The 24,936-nt window shown below is 41.4% G+C and overlaps 1 protein-coding gene across 18 annotated transcripts in view; it reads right to left on the bottom strand.

Annotated features, from left to right (window-relative positions):
• The window catches only part of ATP2B2 (ATPase plasma membrane Ca2+ transporting 2), a 361,888-nt gene that overhangs the window by 140,464 nt on the left and 196,488 nt on the right, over positions 1-24,936 (bottom strand). For 15 of the 18 annotated variants that reach the window (XM_079967266.1, XM_079967269.1, XM_079967264.1 and 12 more), the window contains one exon: positions 7,144-7,606. In XM_079967266.1, the coding sequence (XP_079823392.1) occupies positions 7,144-7,342 (199 nt within the window). In that variant the 5' untranslated portion in view covers positions 7,343-7,606. Of the gene's footprint in view, positions 1-7,143; positions 7,607-19,801; positions 19,892-21,021; positions 21,093-22,985; positions 23,006-24,936 lie in introns of those variants that run through there. The other 3 variants (XM_079967273.1, XM_079967271.1, XM_079967272.1) reach the window with 3 other exon arrangements.

Below are 24,936 nucleotides of genomic sequence, written 5' to 3'. Positions count from 1 at the left end.
CCCTTTTCACATTTCAGGGTTTTTCCCTCCTGGGAACATTTCTTTCAAAAGCACATTAGTATATGACCTAATACAGCAAAAATAAAAGCTGAGCCTATATATTTTATGTTTAAATTGCCTCCAAAGTAGTGTTCCATGTGCAATTTAGGGATAGTTTTACAATGTGAGCAGCTAAGAAGACCAAGGGGGGGGGGACGGAAGTGTGACATGACAAAGATAATCACACAGTGTGTAGTTCAGTTCCAATTTTTATCATCGTTTTTTTTTTTTTGCGAGGGGAGGGGATCTTATGTCTGCCCATTAATTCATATGGTGCATTCTTTAATAACTTTTGAAAGAATATTTGCATTTTAGAAAAACACGAAACTTGCATCAGAATGTACTTGCATCTGCCAAAAACTGTCAGAACTCACACTGGTAAGTCTTTGAATTTGTGTGCATCTACAATATGAAATGAACCATTTACAGTAAAGAACCCTCAGGCTCTGGACTGATTCTACTCACCCAGGCTGGCCACTGGATCATTCTGGAAAAGCAGGAGTATGCAAAGATTTCCCATTCTCATTAAGCCTTGACTCAGCAGCATGGCCTTCCTGAGCTATGATGTGTTACTGTATCCTTTTCTTGTTCTTTGGTCCTGACTTCTGGCTTTCAGTTCCATGCCCCACTCTTGTCTCCTGCTTCCCAGGTCATCTTAAAACGCTGCCTATGACCCAACTCTGACAGCAACACAGCAAAATCTACCTCACTCCTTAGCTAGTTTGAAACAATGTCAAGCAAATCAACAAGGTCATATTGATACTTAGGAACAAGCTACTACAGAACTGTCTCTGAAGAGAATGACAGAACACCGCCTGTTGTCACTTGCAGCTCTCAGTTAAAACCACAACATATCATAAATGATCTATAACTCAGTCTGGACCACGATGCCTCCCTCTCACAGGCCGTTGGAGGTCTTTGCTTACAGACAGCTTCCTAACCTAAAAGAGCTGCTCAACAACAACAACAATCAACATAAGAGAGAAACAAAGCCAGGGACTAAATCCAAGCTCTGTTGCCTACTCTCTCCCCATGTATGATAATTACCTAATAATGTCGGTCACAACATTAAGGGTTCAATCACCTGCTCCTTTTATAACCTGACAATATGCTATCATCTGCCAGCAACACCTTTGGGCATTCTAAATGAAGCAAACTGGCCAGTCGCTATGCAAAAGAATAAACGGACACAAATCTGACATCAGAAAGAGCAGTATTCAGAAACCAGTGGGGGGACATTTCAGCCTCCCAGGATACTCTGGTGCTGAAAGGATCTTCAACAACAAACTCCAGTTGAACCTGCTGAATTACGACTTATGAAGAATGCCTACAGTTGCATTTCCTTAGTGACGACCCTTGTAGGTGAAAACAGCATAGGCACAGCATTCACTCCCTGCAGTAAGGTAAGAGAGAACTTCTTTCTATGCAATCAAACTTGCATTTTTTAATTGCTAACAGATTTCACTGTCACCAGGGAACCACCGTTAGCAACATTTCAAGGTACGGTACTTGTTTTGAGGGTCCATGTATTATATTATCTTTAAAAATCACAACTAGGCTTTTCAAAGCTAACTTACTTGAAAAGTTCACAGCAATGGTCCTTAACTTGTCTTGTCTAATTAGTTCATCAAATACTTGTGCTTCAAGGAAGCAGTAAATTGAAATGGTTCAGGAAAAGAATATGACCTTCTTTAATATGTTCATTTTCACCTAGGCAGCATTCAAAACACTGGTGTAAACTCATTTTCACTAGGGTACACTTTAAAGAGAAACAGAGGCTAACCCAATAGTTTTTAAACAGCAGTGGGGAAAGCTTGTTATTTCCTCAGTGGGATCTTCATCCACACAACTGCAAAAGTAATCATTTAGGCAAGTAAAATATGTTTTACTTTCAAGTTGTATCAATTAGTGAAGCTGAAAGCACTTTGCCAGTGCAGTGCCAGTGTTTCTCAGTTACAGTTAAATGATTTTGCCTTTGTTAGATTTGTCAGATTTCAGTTCACACACAAATACACATGATGAATAAGCAGGGAAAACACTGTGCTTGGCCTTTTGGCAGGACCCACCCGGTGTATCCACTCAGGATCTATCCACTTGCCTCTCTCCTGGCTCATCTTTGAGGTATGGGTAGCGAAGAGCCACAAGCAGAAAGAGAGGCTACTCTATACCTCTAATCCACAGAGGGATCCCTGCATAGAAGATAAGGCTGTGTCATCAGCTCTTATCCCATAAGGTTTAATAACTGCACTCAGGATATTACTTACATGAAGATTTAGCTTGCTGCAGACACTTTATTCATTGTGTCTCTATTTATCCAGTAACTTGTTTATTGTCTGTTTATGCAGTTTCTGATATCTCTTAGTTTAGTAAAGGAATCAAGGTAAAAAAAGTACCTTGAATTAGAAACCTGGAGCTGATCTCACCCTTATCTGGCTGCTCTGTCTATTGCTGCTTAATTATCAGAAATGAGCAGACTCAGGTCTTCTCCTTCCCCTTTTAAATGCCATAATGCCCAGATTTAAGGTACTTAACATAGTGGTGGCAATTCTCCTTGTGTGTCTCCCAACCACTCCTATCTCACAAAGAGGGCATGAGCAAGAGACCATTTGTAATTATTACATTTGTATCCCATGCTTGCTCCAAGGTGATCCTGCATCCTTCCCTTTTTATTTTGACTTCAACCGTAGGACATAGACTGGACTAGAGATACTGGCTGACCCACGTCACCCAGCGAGCCTCTTCTTGTGACTTCAATGTTTTTACCACTGAAACCAGCACATTTTTTTCTTGAACGAAAACCTGACCTATAGATGTCATGTCAGACTAACCTGATCTCGTTTTTTGACAGAATTACAAGCCTGGTAGATGAAGGGAACGCAGTGGATGTAGCCTACCTTGATTTCAGCAAGGCATTTGACAAGGTGCCCCATGATATTCTTGTAAAGAAGCTGGTAAAATGCGGACTTGACTATGCTACCACTCAGTGGATTTGTAACTGGCTGACTGACCGAACCCAAAGGGTGCTCATCAATGGTTCCTCTTCATCCTGGAGAAGAGTGACTAGTGGGGTGCCACAGGGTTCTGTCTTGGGCCCGGTCTTATTCAACATCTTTATCAACGACTTGGATGATGGACTCAAGGGCATCCTGATCAAATTTGCAGATGACACCAAACTGGGAGGGGTGGCTAACACCCCAGAGGACAGGATCACACTTCAAAACGACCTTGACAGATTAGAGAACTGGGCCAAAACAAACAAGATGAATTTTAACAGGGAGAAATGTAAAGTATTGCACTTGGGCAAAAAAAATGAGAGGCACAAATACAAGATGGGTGACACCTGGCTTGAGAGCAGTACATGTGAAAAGGATCTAGGAGTCTTGGTTGACCACAAACTTGACATGAGCCAACAGTGTGACGCGGCAGCTAAAAAAGCCAATGCAATTCTGGGCTGCATCAATAGGAGTATAGCATCTAGATCAAGGGAAGTAATAGTGCCACTGTATTCTGCTCTGATCAGACCTCACCTGGAGTAATGTGTCCAGTTCTGGGCACCACAGTTCAAGAAGGACACTGACAAACTGGAACGTGTCCAGAGGAGGGCAACCAAAATGGTCAAAGGCCTGGAAACGATGCCTTATGAGGAACGGCTAAGGGAGCTGGGCATGTTTAGCCTGGAGAAGAGGAGGTTAAGGGGTGATATGATAGCCATGTTCAAATATATAAAAGGATGTCCCATAGAGGAGGGAGAAAGGTTGTTTTTTGCTGCTCCAGAGAAGCGGACACGGAGCAATGGCTCCAAACTACAAGAAAGAAGATTCCACCTAAACATTAGGAAGAACTTCCTGACAGTAAGAGCTGTTCGACAGTGGAATTTGCTGCCAAGGAGTGTGGTGGAGTCTCCTTCTTTGGAGGTCTTTAAGCAGAGGCTTGACAGCCATATGTCAGGAATGCTCTGATGGTGTTTCCTGCTTGGCAGTGGGTTGGACTCGATGGCCCTTGTGGTCTCTTCCAACTCTATGATTCTATCAGATGTGGGAACAACTACAACTGGGTCTTCCTAACAGCATTATCAAGCCACATACTGCAATTTGGATTCTAGTGAACTCCCATGCAGAGCACTTTGCAACAATCCAATCTGGAAGTTACCAACTATGGAGTACAGTAGCAAAGTCATCTCTGTTGAAAATAGGTTGTACCTGGGCATAGGCACTACTAGCCACCAAGGCCACCTAAGCCTCCATTGTCAATGTTGGACCAAGGAGTACCCTTAAGCTATGGAGAGTCTCATTCCAGCGGAGGTCAACCCCGTGGATGACAGTTCTTGCCACTTCTTGTGACTTCAATGCTTTTACTACTGAAAACAGCACATTTTTTTCTTGAAAGAAAACCTGACCTTTAGATGTGGGAACAGCTACCACTGTGTCTTCCTAATAGCATTATCAAGCCACATATTGTAACAGAATACCACTAAAACAAAAATATACCAAGTAAGAGAATTCTATTATGTTTATATTTGTTGTTTAGAGAATAAAAGTGATGGGCATTATGTAAACATTACAGCTAAAAATAAGGTTTTTAAAAAAATAATACAAAAAAAGCTGAAGGTATGTTTTAAAACAGTGCAAAATAAGCACCTAAGGCAGAAACCAGCAGGAAAAACCAGGTGAAACAAGAATGTATTCAATTGTTTCCCGAAAGTACAGATAGCGGGCACCTTTTGTATCTCAACAGTTTCCACAAAACATGTCACAAGCCAAGTCAACAGATCACATGCCAAGTCTAGGGATCGCATAAACAGTTGAGAGATTCCATGCCCCACGGTAGATTAACTCAGTGAAAAATTCCAAATAATAGAGTAGGAAGAAATCACAGATAATGTAATCCAAACTTCTGTTGATCCTTTCACCCGAATCTTTCCCCATCCCATTCACATTTAAAACACATTGCTTTAAAGCTGAGGACCTTTCCCTGTTGGATCTTGTTTTTACTCTTGCTTCAACAGTCAGCTGGCAACTACTACTTACTTGTGTTTCAACCCCTGCAGTTCTGGAGGTCACATCAACATTTACTGCCCAAGCCACCTGAACTACAGAAGCAAAAATATAGCTGTTTTCATGCAATCAGATTTTTAATCTTATTGCTTGTCATATTTTCATTCTTCATTATGTGAAGCTACACTGGGTCTACTTCTGTACCTTAATACTATAAAAAATAGTGCACAATTATTAACCTTCATTCTATATAGTATTTGTTGTCTAAGCTGCACTATTCCAGCCTATTAGAAATCCTGCCAAACATATATTTCAGTATTATGTATACTTCAGCCTTTGATATGCTCTTTCCTAGTACATAGGCTAATTGACAAGATACTGTAGAAGGCATCAGCTTCTGAATCCCTTGTGGAATTACCAGTCTTCACTCCTTTCCATCGTTCACAACACACATGGAATTTGGTACTCGTACCTTAAATACAGATTACTTTTGAACTACTTTGTATTGCAGACTAAATGGAATTGAATAGCCTGTTCTGCTAAGCAGGATTAGATTTCTTCATCGTTGCCTCTTCCGTAAATAATGCAATATAGAATCCTTCTGAAGCTAAACTATGTACTGTGTTCGCAACAAGGTTATGCAACTGAAAAATTGAACTATAGATTGTACTGTACACATCCCAAGAGTTTGGTCTTAAATGTCTCAAATATATTGCTATATTTAATTGTTCTCACAGAGCATACAAAACCATGGCCAATGCACACTAAATCTACGTGCCAGATACTGTACATTTCATGATATAGTACTACATATTTTCAACAGCTTAAACAAAATGTCCAAAGAAACGTATCTTGTATAGAAAGTATATTTCCCCCCCATGCTTAGTATATTTATATTGTTCTGAAGTTAAAACAAGGACCTCATTTGAAAGCGTATTAATTCATGACAATTTAATAGCTAAAAAGTTTTGTCTAGCAAGGTGTTTTAAAACAGACCACGGTTTCCTACAGTACAACCAACATTTTCTCTAACCCATACTTCCTCTAATATGAGAATAAGGAGAATGATAGTTACTTCAAAGTATAAGAAAAAGTATTTAAATATGTGGCCTGGTTTCTATTTTAATAAAGACTCCCATGTTTATTTCAAATAGCACATTGTTCTTATCATTACTTCGGAATGAACTACAAGCTAGCAAGCCTATAAAGCAAAATGTTTTGATTCATGTACTTCTGGCCTTGTTTCTTGGTCTGCCCCAAAAGTGTAACCTCACATATACCTATAAATAAAATTTACCTAAAATTAGGGCTGCAAGTTCCCAGTCCCAACTCTTGCTAGGCTAAATGGCCATTGTCAACAGTTCCACTAACCTAACATCACATAATACAATAACAGCGACAGAGACATGGACTATTAAACAAACAAAACTGGGTTCAGAATCTAAATAGGGATAAATCTTGGTACTTCTGCTTTCCTGATTTGTTAATCAAACTGTCATTTACATTACTATAAGCAACTTTCCCTACACAGAAAAAGGATGTTTTGTGTAATGCACTAAAATGGGGCACAATGAATAAAGTGTCCAAAGGTGATTACGGGGGGGTGGGGGTGGGTGGGTTATGTGACTGTCTGTCAGACTGTGGCACAGACTATACAGGTCAATGTTTCAAGCATCCAAAACAAATGCAGATACATAAACAGAGATGGCATATATGAACAGAAGGTATAAATACTGCAGAATAGCAAGAATAATAAGAAAAATAATGTCGTTCACATGGATACACTGAGCAGGATTGCATGTATGACCTAGCAGAGAATTTAATGGAATTCTTCAAGGATTTTTCTCATGCATTTCTCTAAAAATAATTCTGCTTTAAAAATCAAGTTAGCATATTTAACAACTTTATAAGAGCAGCACTATTTTTGGATTCTCGTACAACACAAGCTTTAACAGTGGCTATATTTGTCTCAATCTGCTCCTCTCTGAAGCATGTAAAATAAAATGTACGACAGAAACCTGCTTTGCGAAAGAAGGATTACAGCAATGCACACACAAAAAGCCCTGAACCTCTGGCTCTAGTGGGAAAAGAAAACTATATCATTGCCTACCTTCTGTTGGCGATGTTTTCAAGTGTCTGCAGAGGCCCTCAGTGTCCCCATATGTCTCTTTAATTTTTACTACTGCTTCTGTTCCTCGAAGTTCCATGAGGGAGCGCAGATCCAGAAGCGTGCACCCAAATTCTCCTGCATGATTGGCCTCATTTCTTTGGTTCTTTGAATAAAAATCGCTATTTGTCATGTCACCCATTGTTGCTGATGGTATTGCTCCACACTGCACTGTATGCAGCTCAAAAATTTGCAAGGGTGGAAACTCAAGTTCCGGCCTAAACAGTAGAACGAATCCACTTTATGCCGCCAGTAGTAACAGTTGAGAAAGCGAGGAATGACTGATGTGTCTCTGTCCACAGAATGGCTGCTTTCAAGGTTGCAGACCAGTTCTACCCCATTCACCGTTTCCCATTATGCTGCACCCAGGCTGTTGGCATCTACATGATCATCTCTTCCTTCAGACCTTAAGAAATAAATACAGAGCACACGTTAGAAAATGGAGCAAGAGGCACTGAAATTTATTCCATCACCAAACCATGAAATGGGGCTTAAAAACAGAAGCCCGTCGCACAGAAGGCTTTACAACAGCCCTGTGAAGATTTCACAAAATTACAGTATTAGCTGGCTCCACAGAACTAGCCGTGTCACCCACAAGGCTCTTTCCAGCTCCAGCAGCAATAGCGGCAGTCCTTACTTTAATCAAATCCCGAGCGCACAAGCTAAATGAGATGCCTCATGAATATTAATAAGTATGCCATTAGCCCAACAGCCTCTGGTAGGGGCTCTTGTTCACACTGCTCTGTCAAACTTTTATCTGACAAGAACACACACACACACACACACACACACACACACACACCTATGAAGTAATAAAAATTAATTGAGAACTATTACTTATGCTTTCATCCATTATAGAAACTGTTTTTCAGTTCAAGGAAAGTGAAATTGAAAACAGGGCATTTTCATTTCCAATCTGGAATACATTTAAATAAATTGAGCTTTGCAGCTTCGAAGATAAACACAAACATGAGGAAGATAAAAAAAAACACTTGAGTGCTTAGACTAAACAGCAAGTCCTCTGTGTCATACAAATGGGGAAAGTTGCTCTCCTTCAGCACCACCTGTTATCTGACTCACCAGCACATTTGATACCCTTACTTAGTGAGAGCTGAATATTCCTTTGCAGAACTCCAAACAGGCAAACACACCTACCTTTAAGGGACTTTAATGTGCAATAGCCAGATACACAGAGATTATCTGTGAGAAAAAGCAGTTATTTAACATATTTTAAAATTCTCTTTCTCAGACACATATACTAATGAGCTCTGGACAAAATGCTGAAGCTAGCTCTTATACTTCGCCACGGAGAATTCAGCTAAGATTAAAGGGTTTTGTTTTCTTTAAGTGGGTTAGTGCCTGTCCATAGTTCGATAAACTCAAACCTTTGAAAAGATTTTTTGCTGTTCTGCACAGCTGCAAAAAGACATTTTCAAACCCTAATATGACACCTTTTAGAAGCCACATGCATGCATTCCTCTTATAGAAGGAATCCAAGGATGTGTGAAACACACAGGAGAATTTCTGCAGTTGTTATTACTTTCCTGGTCCGGAGCAATGGATGTCTGTGGGCGTTTCACTGGCTCAACAGAAAGTCTGTCAGACTGCATGGGAACACAGATTGCTCATCACTTCATTAAATATATCACTTTATCAATTATTTCATTTAATCCAGACCCAGATGTCATTGCAAAAGTGTTTTCCTCCTCTGGTTGCATTATCTCATAGTTTTTGTAATTAATATATTTCACTTCCCACTCTAACATAAAAAAGTAATCAAAACAGATGGGGAAGCACTTAAGGACTCAACTGGACATAAAGTAGGAAAGAGCCTCCAGCATTAAAAAAACAAACAAACTTCAATGCAGCTAATTTGATTGGGGAAGTCTTATTGATGGGATGGGGAGCTGTCCTCTTTTTTGCCAGTTCCCCACTCCAAAGCACCCCTAACCACCAAAGCTGCTATTTGCCACAATGGGAAAATGTCAGGGATTGCCAACCATTTTAGGTGACATATGAATTTTTCGTGAGTATAGTGGATACCACCCCCTCTTGCTACTTCTTTGCCCCTTTCCTGGACCAACCCCCACACATATCAGGAGACATAAAGGGGGGAAGCATGTACACTTGCGCACACATACACACCTCACTTTTCTAAGGGTTAAGGGGGGAATGTCAGATCCAGTAGACTTCACCTGAGCCTTGGAAGACATGGGCAAGAGCACGAGTCTTCCTTCAGCTATATGTAACCAAGGTAGCCACCCTCACCACCTCATTACCAAGGGGCAGTGAGGAAAGGAGCTCAGAGGCTTTGCTGGCATGAATGGAAGACCTCAGTGGTGCCCTATTGCCCACAGACACAACATTGGTGACCTCTGCTATAAGTACAACAGGAAAACTGGGGGAGTGGCACAGAGGGGCAAGGGTTTGACATATCCTCCACAAATGCAGCTTCTCTGACCAAATTTGCAGCCCCATGTGATACTATCATTTTAATGAAACAGCAACAGTGATCCTGATCCCAGATCCCCTGGATGATATTTAATTTGATCCTCAATATTTATACTTGTAGACAGGTCTGTTAGCAAGAAAACTTATGTCAGACTGGATGGGATCACAGGAAGCCTCTGAGCCTAAAAAAGATTAATATCTCACGAGAATTTGACATATAACACTAAAAACACACGTATATTTTTGAATATTCACTCAATTTGATTGATGTGTTGCATTTTCCAGACAAATATTTCATCTGGTACAGTCACATAATTCATATTAGCACAGAAATAGAGCTGCAGCCTTAGATTCTTCCTTCACAGCATATTCCTTCAGCTTACATAGGAAAATATCCTTATATGATAGGATTTACACATCCCTAGAAAAGCGTCTGTGCAAAAGTGATATACCACTACATTCTTTGAAGTAACTATTAGTTGAAATTTGGGTAATGAGTGCTTTATGTAAATACACCAGTTGCTTTTCCTTAATACCATTAATATTGAATTTTCATACAGAGAATTAGAGCTCCATCTACATTCCTCACAGGATGTTTTTCAACAGGATAGTGATGCGTACAGTGTGCGTTCGGTTCACACTTCCATCACCGTGTATGAATATTTGTTCCAGCTCTTGTAAATATCACTGAGTCATTTTTGTCAGCCAATGTCAGCCAATGATACTGTTTTCTCACATCCAACAAAATAATTTGCCTGTTTAATATTTTATTTGACCTTCAATTAAATATTAACCAACAAAAAAGCAGCAGATAGTCTACTCGTGGGACTACATACCTCTTATTAATGTTTATCCATTGGCTAGGGGATTCACTTAATGGCACAACCCCCTGGGAAATAGCATATCTTGTGTTTCTGGAAGGCAGGTCATAAAATGCAGAAAGCGCAGAGCATGACTACCATTATCCACTGATAATGCAGCTCTATAATCCCATGGAACAAGATATGCAACTTTCATTCGATCCTGAAATCTCTTTTATGAAAAGGCCAGGAAGTCTGCCAAGGAGCCTAGCAGTTTGCTGTAACTGAAACAAACACTGCCCTCAGACTCTTACTCAGTGATTAGCGCAATTGCTTCATAAAAGGCCGGGAATCTGAAACAAGGAATCAGAAGCTCCCAAAGACTTGGAGTAGTGACATTCTAGAAGACATTTTAAAAGTGGAAATATGAATTATCCTCCCTCAATTTACATTTCACTTGCCTAATTAAGTTTCTGTTTGGATTTGGAATGTTGGCATGTTGATGCCTGCATGTGTGGGCTGGGATCCTAAGAAAGAGCAAACTATTTGTGATTCCAAATATGTGAATAAATACATGAAGAAGTGAGGTATCACTGTCATCATTATCCTGGTCCATATCAACAAAATTGGGTTTCCTGCTTCTCTCCTTCTTCCTGTGTCCAATTTAGAAGAAAGTTCTTTGACAAAAGGAGTCTGTCATTATGTATTTCCACAGTGTCAACTAAATGACCTCCAATCTCAGCGGAGGCTTCTAAAGCTCTATTAGAGTACAGCAAATAATGATTTCTTATCATTATTTCTTTTTTTGCCTCAAATTGCTCTGTCACAGTTTGCAGCAAGCATCACTTAGATGATGATGCATTTTAGAATGCAAAGAAGAAAATTAAGTAGGTCCAGCAACTCTATCCTAATGTTGAACTCTCAATATTTAGACAATATTGATATAAACAAGAAAGATCAGACCAATTTTTGCTTGCTTCAAATATCGATATGCTGTTGAACTGGATTTTGCTTTTATAAAAAAATAGATTTTGAAAATATATAATTGCACATTGGGGAAATTTTATGGCCCTAGTCTTTATCCTGTAACCCAGCAGTCTTACCAGACTATTTTTGCCTCCCACTGCAATATATTTACCAAACTCCAACAAAGAGTTTCCTTAAGTAAAGTGGTCCAAATTCATGACAGCCTCTATATAGGCACATATTTAGAACCTTTCACAGATGAAAATGGTAATATGTTTGTAACATTCGAAGGATCACTTTGCAATCTCCAAGCTCCATTGCTACATATTGCTGAATGCCTTCACAGCTTGGCCTTATACAGGGGTACCTCCAGTTGCAGATGGGATCCGTTCCGGAGGACGGCCGGATCCTGAGGCTTTAGGAACCGGAGAGACTGCTTCTGCGCACACATGCATGGCAGAAGAGCACTTCTGCGCATGCGCGCGGGGCAAAAACCCAGAGATATACTTCCTGGTTTGCCACTTACGTATCCCAAAGTTTACATAACTGGAGGGATACGTAAGCGGAGGTACGACTATATTATGGTCATTTAACCTGCAACCCTAACCTGGAACAGTCACTAATATAACTTTAACACTACAACTCTTCTTTCTTGCATCATTCAAAAAATACTGGGCTGCCAATTGCCTACAAACAGTACACACTAGCAATAAGGTAAAGGTAAAGGTACCCCTGCCCGTAAGGGCCAGTCTTGACAGACTCTGGGGTTGTGCGCCCATCTCACTTAAGAGGCCAGGGGCCAGCGCTGTCCGGAGACACTTCCGGGTCACGTGGCCAGCGTGACATCGTGGCTCTGGCCAGAGCCAGAGCCGCACACGGAAACGCCGTTTACCTTCCCGCTGGTAAGCGGTCCCTATTTATCTACTTGCACCCGGAGGTGCTTTCGAACTGCTAGGTTGGCAGGCGCTGGGACCGAGCAGCGGGAGCGCACCCCGCAGCAGGGATTCGAACCGCCGACCTTTCGATCGGCAAGCTCTAGGCGCTGAGGCTTTAACCCACAGCGCCACCTGCGTCCCACACACTAGCAATAACACACGTCTAATTAAAATGAAGAGATTTTGGAGAGCCCCTGCCAGTCAAAGCAGACAATATAGGGCTAAATATACAAATAGTCTGACGTGATAGAAGTCAGTTGTCGATGTTTTCATGCTCAACAAGCTGTTCTGAACTTCCCTTATCAAAAGAAAAAATCACCCTTGTAAGTCTGTAGATATTTCCAAGGACGTCTACAGTACATTGTCACTAGGATGAAACCAGCTTGGAAAGGACAGATAAGGCTGCCTTTTACTGATGTTGCAGAATAAGAATCATGGAAAATCTGACACAACTCAAATGTTATTGTAAAACAACCAAAGAGCTTCTCCCCCCCCCCTTTTTTTTGTACCAGTCAACAAACTATGTGTGCTTAACATCCATGAGATTTAAGTGCATGTAGCAAGTGTGCATTGGGTGTTTAGGGGCCAAATAATGAGGGGGATCAGATATTTAGGATATAGGCATAGGAAGATTACAAACGAAAACAATCCTTGTTCCATCTATATTAATGGCCATAACACAACAGTATGAACAAGGGAACAAAACATTACATACATGTGCCATTTTAGCAGTGCTCTGAGCAGGAGCAAAGTAGAAGCAGAAAATACAATCTGGGACTGCAACTGCCACATGCTAACCACAAATGGAGCCAATGAACTCACTGCAATGTGGACACATCCAGCCATACACCACTGCACCCCCCAATTTGCAGCCTGCTTGAGTGCCCTTTGTCAGCTCCTGTGGTGCAGGCAGAAATCACTCACTACTGTCAGGCCCTAGGCTTCATGACAGGCATGGGTCCAGGTCCCCTTAAGCTTCTCACATTCATGGCTTCTGAGCACTATTTCTGATCCTGTATGTGTGTACTGCATAGGTGTACTGCATGATAGTGTTTTAAAATACTCTGGTTTTATCTATTAATGTTGTTTCACTTTGGTAACAAAGCATTCTTTCCCCACTTAAAATCAACAGCACAGATTTCCCAAAAAACAACCGAAGGATTTCTGTCACTGATGCCTTGTAATAAGAGCTAATTAATGCTAATTAGTGGGCAATCAAGATCAGTTGGTGTTCCTAGACACATTGGGACCTCAGGTTACGTATCCCTCTGGATACGTAATCTTCGGGTTACAAACGCGGCAAACCCGGAAGTGTATACTTCCGGGTTTTGCCGCACGCACATGCGCAGAAGCGATCTGCGCGCATGTGCAGAAGGGCACCTCCAGTTAGGGACTTTTCGGGATACGGCCATGCCTCTGGAACGGATCCCGTCTGTAACCAGAGGTACCATTGTATTGGAATGTAGGTCACACTTATTTGCTAGGGTGGAGACTGAGAAACAGCTTTACCATTTCAATCTAGCCAGAGGAACAGAAAGATTGATCCTGTGTGCATGCTCCAGTTTACTCTGCACCCAGTGCACTCTCACCTCTCACCTTTGGTTTAGGAAGCACTGTATGTGTTACATTAGCTACAACCATATCTATCATGCAACTATCCTGCTATTTCTTATAAAATGCTGCATTTTGATGCATTTCCCACTCAAACGAGCAATGATCCTAATTGAGGAGGCAAATGGCCTAGCCTTTGTTATCTCTCTCTCTCCCCCCCCCCCCATGTGGACTTCAGTTTGTAAGGAGCTCAGAGCATGGCTTTAACCAGCCTCTTTTGTTTCAGACCAGAATGGAGTCTAATAGTAGCATTTTCCCCTCTACCAATAGTTTAGAAACATTTACCTTCTGTAACTAAGCAACATTTTGACTGCCTTTGCAACTTTTCGGATTGCATACTCTGACCTTTGAAGGGTTTTGTAAGTAAACCACTTTATGACTTGCCAAATGTACAGTCTATCTCTGTGCTGGGGAAAACTTGGAAGGAGCTTTTAAAACTGGACATTTGGGGAGTCACTGGAGAGGGAACATTTTAAAGGTTTTACTGGCTATATTTCCTTGCTTTGCTTTGCTGCATGTTTTGTGATGTTAAATATCTGCTGAGGTTCTCTCAACCAAACAGTACTTGCCCCAAACTTGGGTCTTGATTCCAACAAGTAGAATATTCTGTTGGCATAGCTCTATCAGTAGAGTAATTTTGCCAGTGGAGGGGCTGAAAATAGCAACATCAGAGATGAATCTGGGAAGGAATGGGCTTAGTCTGAAACCTAAACTTACTTAGACCTTGCTCCCATCTTCTATGGCAGTGTATAATTTAAGCTAAAAACCGATCTGAACTACTTTATAATCAAATTATACTGTTCCTACCTCAGTGTTCTGATCCTCAACTTCCTTTCATCTCAGTAAAAAAAAGCAGTCACAAAAATAATTGTGCTTTATTCTATTTTTGTCTTTCTCCACCCAACTTGATATTAAATTTAATTTAAAGGCAAACTAAGGAAAACTGTACCAATGAACCCTTGTTGACTTCAAGATCTTAAATTGTTGTTTAAATTGGAAAGGCTGTAATTAATCCAAGCAACTAACCAGTTCACAGAAGGCAGGAATTCCTGCTGCGAAACAAATATTATTGTGTGTTTAGAAATTGACAGAAACTGCATTCATCTAAAAAGTGGAGCAAACGGCAGATAATGCAGAAGCCATAAGAGTGGATAACAATAGCCATTTGCTCTTCCTTATACTCAGTGCTTTTCTTCTAGAAAAAAACCAATGCTGGTACTGGATACCTTTGATTAATCTCCTTGTGTGGTATAAGCAGTGGGGTTTTTTCCTGGTGGTACTCGAACAAGTGGAAAGCAATTTCCCACTGCTTTTTTCAGGATAATGGTTTCATATACCACTATAGATGAGAGAAATAATACTCCACAAAGATTCCAAAGATCCCTAGAATGCATATAATTTATAAAGTAATTATCAAAACAACTGGATGCCTCAAGTATCTAGGAGTGCCTACTCCTCCTGGACATGTGGCACAATAAACTGCCAGGCATTGCAAGGAGCCAACATGCTAATTTGTATTTTGTCCAAAGGAAAGGCGCTGAGTTGGAATAATTTTCAGCGCCCTCATTCATCATTGCTTTCACTTGCACGTAGCCAATCAAATTTAGTAACAGATGATGTTACTAAGTGGCATTGCATTGGCTCCAAGATTCTTTTCCTGTGCAGCGTTTTGCTGATATTCGCCCATGTGCACTGATAAAATACCATAGGTAATCTTGATTTGATTGTATCTGCAACTAAATCAAAAGCCTATTTGTATGTTCTTTACCAATATTAATGAGTGGACATGCACATCAGTAGAACATTGCACCAAAGGAATATTACTTACCATCACCTCAGGATTACTTCGTATCACATTAATTTCTTAGTCTGCATTTTGCTACTACTGACAGAAAGCTACAAATTAAATGAGAGCTGTGGAAAAGCTCTACATGCTCCTGAATTGCATAAATTTTCCTAGTTCAACTAAAATCCAAGTGGAGTAGAACACCGAGCAGAATGATCCCACAAAATGAGCAATTTTTTTGAAAAAAGGAGAGTAATTCCTTCATCCTATTTCCTGCCAGTAAAGAAGCTCACTGGGTGAACTATTCTACACATATTGTGAGAATGAATTATCTCAGGAGTGCAAGCCACGTCATACACTTGATTACGAACTGCTTAAGCTTACTGCATTCCTTACTTCGCCTTTCGTCCACAGTTTCCTCATAATTTATAGCTCGCATTTTACCCTCACAATAATCTTGAGATGTCACTCTGTGAGTTTTATTGCTGGGGCTGGGGGCTGGGGATTTGGGTCTTCATAGTTCTAGCCTTATATAAAAAGCACTATGCCACATCAGTTCACATGAAATACTGCAAATATACTAGGTGTCCTTTATTTTTTCCTATAACTGAAAAGTTAACTGACAAGTTAAAGTTAAAGTAAGCAATACTATTTAAACTGTTCCCTGTTTTCCCAATCTTCTGACTATTTTGGGGTATCCATGCCCTGTACTGACCTGGTGCCAGGACCTGAGGCCTTAGAGGATGAACCGGACACGCCACAGGCCAAGGATCCGGAGAGGCAGTCGGGGTGCCCTAGAACTGGTGATGAGGATCCCTTGGAGGGGTCCTCTCAGCAGGAGACATGCTGAAAAGCTCTTGGAGCTGTCAAGGAGCAGGTAGAGCCACCCCTCAGTCCTTGAGAGCACCCAGCACCAAAAGGCTCAGGCCAAAGAGCAGCAGCGGAGTATGTGTGTTCACACCAAGGGTCTCCCCGTGGCTCATGAATAAGGGTCTTCTCATGAGTAATCAATCCCTGGAACTCCTTTGCAGCTAGGGTTAGGGTGTAGTCTTGGAGGGTGCAATATATAAGGTCTCTCTTCTGAGCCTTCCAGGTGCTGCAAACAATGCATGCCCCTGCTTCCTTGTACCTTATTTGAGGCCCCCTCTCTATTTTTGAACTATATCAACAATATTTTTCAATATTTGAAAGATCACCTTCTACCCTACAGACCCACTTGTGTGGCAAATTAGTTTTGTCACCCTCAGAGTTTTGGGGATGGAGACCCAGGAGAAGGTATTCCCTGTAGCATCCACTAAGCTGTGGAATGCCCTCCCCATGGTGGTGCACCTGCCACCTTCACCGTATAACTTTATTTGTTTGCTGAAGACACCCCTCTTTCCGATTCTTAATTGTTCTGATTTTAATATTGTATTTTTACATTGTTGTAACCCACACTGGAAGTGAGAGCTTGACCATAAAGAAGGATGATCACCAAAGAATTGATACTTTTCAATTATGATGCTGGAGGAGACTCTTGAGAGTCCCGTGGACTGCAAGAAGATCAAACCTATCCATTTTTAAGGAAATCAGCCCTGAGTGCTCACTGGAAGGACAGATCCTGAAGCTGAGGCTCCAATACTTTGGCCACCTCATGAGAAGAGAAGACTCCCTGGAAAAGACCCTCATGTTGGGAAAGATGGAGAAGGGGACGACAGAGGACGAGATGGTTGGACAGTGTTCTCAAAGCTACCAGCATGAGTTTGACCAAACTGTGGGAGGCAGTGGAAGACAGGAGTGCCTGGCGTGCTCTGGTCCATGGGGTCACGAAGAGTCGGACACAACTAAACGACTAAACAACAACAAAAACCCACACTGGGACCCTATCATGAAAGGTATGCAAGAAATCTACTAAATACTGTAAAAAGCAAAAGCAAGCCAATGCCAATTGATATTTCCAACACACAGTTCTCAGTGACTATTTGGCAATGGGATATTGTTGTCAAATCAAAAGTTTTTGGAAATGCCTGCAGCAGTTCATCTGTATGTGGAATTATTCACATGGCGCAATGGACTATAGCTCTGGAGACTTCAAACTTTCTATAGCAAGGCAGTTCAGGTAGGTAATGTTTCTCACTGGCAAACAACACTAATTGGTTTGAGAATGGTGATTTACACTGCCCTTGCCCTTGAAGGAACCAGTAAGTAACTCAATTGTGAGCACAGGGAAATCATAGCACTCAGTTGATACCCAAGTGAGAGGAAACACTAGGCCATTACTCCTAACTCCATTTCAGTAATAAATAAATAAACATTGTTCATTGCGTTTTATTTCCTCTTAATCCATTCTGCTTGGTATCGCCTATTTTTTCAAATAGTGCTGCAGCCTGGCTCCTAATTCAAGGACACTTCACTCTCTCACTTCGCAGCTGATATCTCCAAAGCTGAAATATAGGCAAAGGGTCCTCCTGTGCCCAAGCCCACCCTGCTTGCGTGCTCTCCTTATACATTTCACATGCTCACCCCTCTTTATGAATCAAGACAAAAGGAAATGGTCAGATAAGAGGATGTGAGATATAAGGTGACGGTTATGCCTGGAGATGCTGTTGATGGGAAGGAATAATAAAAGAGTCTCTTTTTTGCCTTAATTTTACATACTGAATCAACCCCATAGAAAACAACATTGCTGTCTCTTCATCCATGAGAGAATTATTCCCCCCCCCACACACACACATATTAAACCTTAAAGTTCAAAGTCCTCACTAAAGTTAATAGAACTCTAAGCATTCATTTTTGGAGGGACACAGGTGGCGCTGTGGGTTAAACCACAGAGCTTAGGGCTTGCTGATCAGAAGGTCAGAGGTTTGAATCCCCGCGACGGGGGTGAGATCCCATTGCCTGGTCCCTGCTCTTGCCAACCTAGCAGTTCAAAAGCATGTCAAAGTGCAAGTAGATAAATAGGTATCTCTCCAGCGGGAAGGTAAACGGCGTTTCCGTACACTGCTCTGGCTCGCCAGAAGTGGCTTAGTCATGCTGGCCACATGACCTGGAAGCTGTCTGCAGACAAACACCGGCTCCCTTGTCCAGTAAAGCGAGATGAGTGCCACAACCCCAGAGTCGTCCGCGACTGGACTTAACAGTTAGGGGTCCCTTTACCTTTTAAGCATTCATTTAAACCAGAGCAGGGGGAAAGCTCTTGCCCTGAGGGATTAATCCACACTTACTGGTCCTGGAGGCTACTACCTTTAGATGGGAAGCATGTGGGCATCATTGCAAGTACAGACCTTGATTGGTGGACACTGACAGCATTTCCAGGAATGTTGGAGTGTTTCTGTCATTTTTACACTCTGTGTGTTTTCTATACAATCCTAATCCCTCACAGGCTGTGGCATGTTTTCCTATCCATTTCTTGATATTTTGCTGTTGTGCATCTCCTCTTTTTTATTATTACTCAGAATTAATTTGACCCTTTTGTTTAATGCAAATGTTGCCAAAATTCAGCTTTTATTCGTTTAACCTTTTTTTTAAATAAAAAAGAGCAATCTCTCTTTTATGTTTTTCTCCCCCAGACATAAATATTAGGACTACAAGCTTTAAACTGTAAATGAATCAACTAAAGCAGAAGTGGGGAATTTTTCGTCTTCCAGATGTTGCTGGACTACAATTCCCATAATCCCTGGCCATTAGCCACACTCGTTGGGCTGATAGGAATTCTAATGCAACAGCATATGGGGGGCAGGCTCCCCACCCTTGACTAAATACTTAGGCTGCAACCCTAAACACCACCACCCCTCTTAATATTGATGGTTGTGGGGAGGGGTTAGAAGCAGCATAGCTCCTGCTCACTGGCCTCCACTGGCAGACACAGTGTTGTTGATTGGTGGGGCTCCACTGTTGCAGAGCCCAATCTCTACCCAAACAGGCAGGACCGGGGCAACACAGGGCTGGCCACAGGTCTGCTGCATCTGATGTTGTTCCAGCTTCTGGAGAGGGGCCTGATCTGGAACACTGCTGGTGTGCCAGCCTGAAGCTGACTCAGCAAAAGACCAAACAGCAAATTCCAAAACACCCACGTGCCCTGATCAGAAAGAGCCAGCAGTGCTTTCAATTAAATGGTGGCTGTACAGCTCCAGTTGTCCCTGTCCCCTCATTAGGACTGCTCTGCCTGTTGATTAGATGGTACAGATCAATGCTCATTAGTGCAACTGAACCTTGTGTTTGTATTTGTTTTATGAGGGGCGGGGGTTAGGAGTTTACATGGTTCTGGCATGTTACTGTATAAAAAAGGAATGAAAACCAATGCAAATGCTGCAGTCCTGTGAATGCTTACTTGGGAGTAAATATTGTTAAACGGAGTGGGACGTATTACTGAGTAAACCTAAGACAATTCTGCAACAAGCACCTTGCCATCTAGAAAATGAGAAAGGTGTTTGGGTTTCTGTTAATTGTAAGTAGACTCTGTGTCTCAAAAAAGTCAGCTATACCGAGGCCTTTTTTATAACGGGAATTTATTTATGCAGCTGATTAAATTCAACCAACCTATTGGTAAGAGGTAGGGGTTTATCAGCAGACAGCCTGAGTAAATGCTCTTGTTCATTTGATCTTATAGCACCAAACAACATGCAAATGATTCTACTCTACCTTCTAACCCAACGAACCCTCTAAAATTTACAGTAATAAAAGTTATTTATTTGTATGACTTCTTACCCGCCCTTCACCATAACATGGTGTTACAGCAACAGAAAATGAAATTATAACAACATAGCATATCCAAATGATATGGACTGTCCACCATAGGAGTAGCAGCACTTTGCCAGAGGGAAGTAGAACTGAAGCTGGGCCTGCCCATAACTACTGCAGTAATTCTTACTGCTGGTGACTTTCTTGCTTGCTCTGATAATCATAAGACAGAAATAGCTGAGAATATCCCTCGTTATATTTTACAGCACTATCCTCTTCAAGCTTTGTCCTTGGAGCAGCAATTCTGTGTGCTGTGCTTCTAGTCTGTTGCTTTAGCCTATAAATTGCTTTAACGTTCCCAAAATTTCCTTCAGGTACTTATTCTAATGACAGCATGTGGAAATCACTGAGACTTCAACAGAGAGGAAAATGAGGTTTCACATTCATGAAATTCCCAAGCCTGTAGAGACTTGAGAACTGAATCCTAAGGACGACGTCACTTGGACTTGGATGTGAGGTATTAAGGCAACAGCACATTCAAAGAGATTGAAACTCTCGTGCTTTTATTCCTTTAATTTTTATTTATTTAGGTTGCAATCCTATACTCATTTACCTGAATGCAATGGGACTTGCATAAGGTTGCGGTATTAGTCTTTTTATAGGCTGGCCTCAGAGAAAGGCTCCCTGCATATAGAACAATTTAAGATAAAAATACAGGTTTTTAAAACTCCATTAAAAGCACTCAGGAACAGCATCTATTAAGATAGCTATAAAGACAACACTATTCAGTTCTAAAGCGGGACGCAGGTGGCGCTGTGGGTTAAAGCCTCAGCGCCTAGGGCTTGCCGATCGAAAGGTCGGCGGTTCGAATCCCTGCGGCGGGGTGCGCTCCCGCTGCTCGGTCCCAGCGCCTGCCAACCTAGCAATTCGAAAGCACCTCCGGGTGCAAGTAGATAAATAGGGACCGCTTACCAGCGGGAAGGTAAACGGCGTTTCCGTGTGCGGCTCTGGCTCGCCAGAGCAGCGATGTCACGCTGGCCACGTGACCCGGAAGTGTCTCCGGACAGCGCTGGCCCCCGGCCTCTTAAGTGAGATGGGCGCACAACCCCAGAGTCTGTCAAGACTGGCCCGTACGGGCAGGGGTACCTTTACCTTTACCTTATTCAGTTCTAAAACAGACTGGGAAGCTTGCGCAAATATAGAAATCCTTGCTAGGTGCCAAAAAACACAACAAAGTTGGCACCCACTAGGTGAGTTTACTGGAAAGGGCTATACCGCAATTCAGGCTGCCACACCTGAGAAGACACTCCTCCATCCCTCCCTCTCCTTCCCGCCTTCCCTCCTTCCCTCACAATGCCTAACCTCAGAAGTCAGGTGGCCTTGAAGCAGGCCTTCTGTTTAATCAATGTTTGAGGCAGATTCATGGGGGTGGGGAAGCAGTACTTTAAGCAGCCAGTTCCTTGACTGGCAGTTATGTACCAAGTTAGGATGTCTCTAGATGCTTGTTTTCAGGGTTCAGTATTAGTGGCCTTTCCACTCTCTGCTCAGTCAGGCTCTGTGAAGTGCAAGGAAGGAAAATTGGTGCTTCTTGAACCCTTAACAGCTTATAGTATCCTGCAGGAGAGAATGGGTGGCTGGGTAGCTGAACACAAACATTTTGTAGCAGTTCTGGCTTGGCATAGCTATTTAGGAACTCACATTCTCTAGCAACTGTTATATATAAGTAATCAACAACCTGGATTTGAATGGTCAGAATAAAACTACAAAATAGACCTGTGACTCTAAAGGTTTGAAGAAAATTAAGGTTATTTTACATTTTCATCACTCAAATCTTTCATTCCCCAAAATACTGGTTTTTAGAGTTTTTTAAACTGCGGGCTCCAATTTATTGCACTTTTTACTATTTCCATTCTTATTTACTATCAGAGGCATTAAATCATCAACCACTGGGTATACGGAAGTACAATATTTTGCATAATGTTGATTAATAACACAACACACACATATAATCAAGACATTCTAACAATGCATAGTAACCCTTCTGATGTATAATTCATTCTAATTGAACAGAATATTTTAAATATTTAAAAAATAGGTTCCCTCCCTTAGTGGCTCAAGAGGTAAATCCAGCACTTTCTTCAGCCGGAACTCAGTTCCAGCACCTCTCAGGTGGGTTCCATTGCCATTCTAAGAGAAGAAGGGAGGCGCTCATGGTGAGTTCTGGCACCTCTTCTTTTAGAATAATAGCACTGGGTAAATTATTTACCTTCTTGAAAGCACTCACATAAGCACACACAACCACTAGCACCTTAAAGCAACTCAAAATGCAATTGTTCTTCCCTTGCTCTGTTGATGTTCTTTACAGTGGAAAAAGAGTTCTGGTCAGAAATCATATGGTTTTGTTAAGCATATCACCAATACTTTATTTTCTCATGAAGCAATGAAATATGTGCATTAAGCACTGCAGAAATCAAAAAGTGAGAAGGTGGCCACCAAGTGGACCAACAAATTGCAGAAATTGGATTAAGCAGGCAAACAATATGTGAGACTATTTAAACAGTCACAACAGCATCTTACCTTCTTCCCTTAAACCTTCCAAAGGCAACAATACCATCTGTGTGATGATGAAGCAAGCCTTACTTATTTAGAAAGGGTGTGTTTGATCTCCACCCCTTCTTCAATTTTTTTAACTGTACACTACCCTGGGAACAAAAGGTAGCCAGTGAAGCAGTTACGCTACAAAAGAACAAAGGGGTTTCCTGATGTAATATGCATAGTGAGGAACTGACCAAGTCTGGCTGAGTTGTTTTAGTCTAACAGTAAATCTCAAAGATAAAAAAAGCAATCCTGGTCTGCCAACTCCAAACATTTCACAATTCTTTTTCCAGCATTCAATACTTGCTTCTTTGAAGGACCCTCTGCAGGAAACAATGGACTACTCTAGGGTGCACAGTAAGCTAAATGGATTATCCAAGGAATGCAGACTCTTTGCTGTGGCTGCTGGCCTCTGTGAATTCAGGCTACAAAGGTCAAAAGGCCCAGTTCTAATTCTGAAGAGTATCATGAAGTAGAAAGCAAGTTAGGAAGATTTAGCAGATGCTACTTTAAGCATCTCAAAGCAGTCTAGATCCTCCTTAGGAAAAGTGCCACTGACTCCATCCTTTCATCCTCATCACATATAGCAAAAGTATTGAGTCTGCCAAGAAACCTTTTTAAAGCCTCTTAACGCTGGGGGCGGGGTGGAATATATTTTTCACTGGTGGAGTGGAAAGTAGAAAGAGAGAGCGAGAAACCACATGATTATTTAAACAGAGCATTTTATGTAGCAAGGATTAGTATCTAGAAGACCACATGTGTGCTGGAGTTATCAAGAGGGGCTTCCTATTTTCACCCCATTGAAGCCCATGAAACCTACTTTGTAAGTCTGCTAGCTCCTCTGTATTGCCATTCAGAGTGGGGCTGCAACTGACAGAGAAATCAGTTGCTTCCCCAGGCGCATGAAGTGCTTTGCATGTATGTGCCTATGTGTCTTTTTGGATATTAGACATCGTCTTGGGTCACACACACACTAACCTGCTTGTAGCACCAAAAAGCAGTTTTTCTTAATCCAGAATCCTTCATGCTCATCCTCAACAAGGTACCTTCCATTTAGATTGATTCTAGGTCCTGCTGCCCACAAAGGTGGATGTGGTAACTTGATATGCATTTGAAAACCCTGCCCTTGATTAGGTTATCTATGCTTTTTCCTCCATCCATGTGTTCAGGTAATTGAAGAAAGAAGTGTTTGCAATCAGGGTATAAGTCTGTTTTTATCTTTTTCAAATGTATACACTTCAGTGTAATGCAGAATAAATCTGCAACGAGCTTTTATCAGAATGAAATCAGTTTCTCAAGAAGCAAAACAATATGAAATAGATCTAGATCATGTGTGGACTAGGTAGAATATACAAGTATTGGTCTCCACTGATTCTAGAATAAAATGTTTTGTATATGCAGATGTGGAACAGGCACCATATGTTATGCCCAGTACACATGGCCCATATATTTACACCCGGTGATGCACTTATGGACTGCTTGTTCAGTCCAGATATGGCAGGATTTTCACCAGGAAATTATGACACATTAATTTGGATCAACAAAAATTTTACCAGGGCCAAAGGTTTAACAGCAAACACCACTATGCATTTCCATTATAGACAGGGAGACTCTGATTAAATATAAAAAAGCTTTCTTAGTTCTTACAGAATTGAAGGAAAACATGCTCTCTCACATACTTCCACAAACTGTTCACAAACATTCTCACACACTGACATTTATTACAGGAGAACAGCTTGGTGTTTTCGACCTCCTTAAGAGCAGGTAGAACAAATAGCCAGCACCAAAATGACAAAGAAGATGTTTTTAAAAATTGATTTTTTTTAAAAGTGACATGTGATATGGTTAACATGTCAACATATAACCTTCCCCACAGTGAAAATAAAAATCTTGCAGTCTTTTGATCCAATGAGGTAACCACAGGGATGTATTC

This window comes from Podarcis cretensis (assembly GCF_951804945.1).
Source record: "Podarcis cretensis genome assembly, chromosome: 2".
Classification (NCBI taxonomy): domain Eukaryota; kingdom Metazoa; phylum Chordata; class Lepidosauria; order Squamata; family Lacertidae; genus Podarcis; species Podarcis cretensis.
This window is presented reverse-complemented; position numbering and strand designations above follow the sequence as displayed.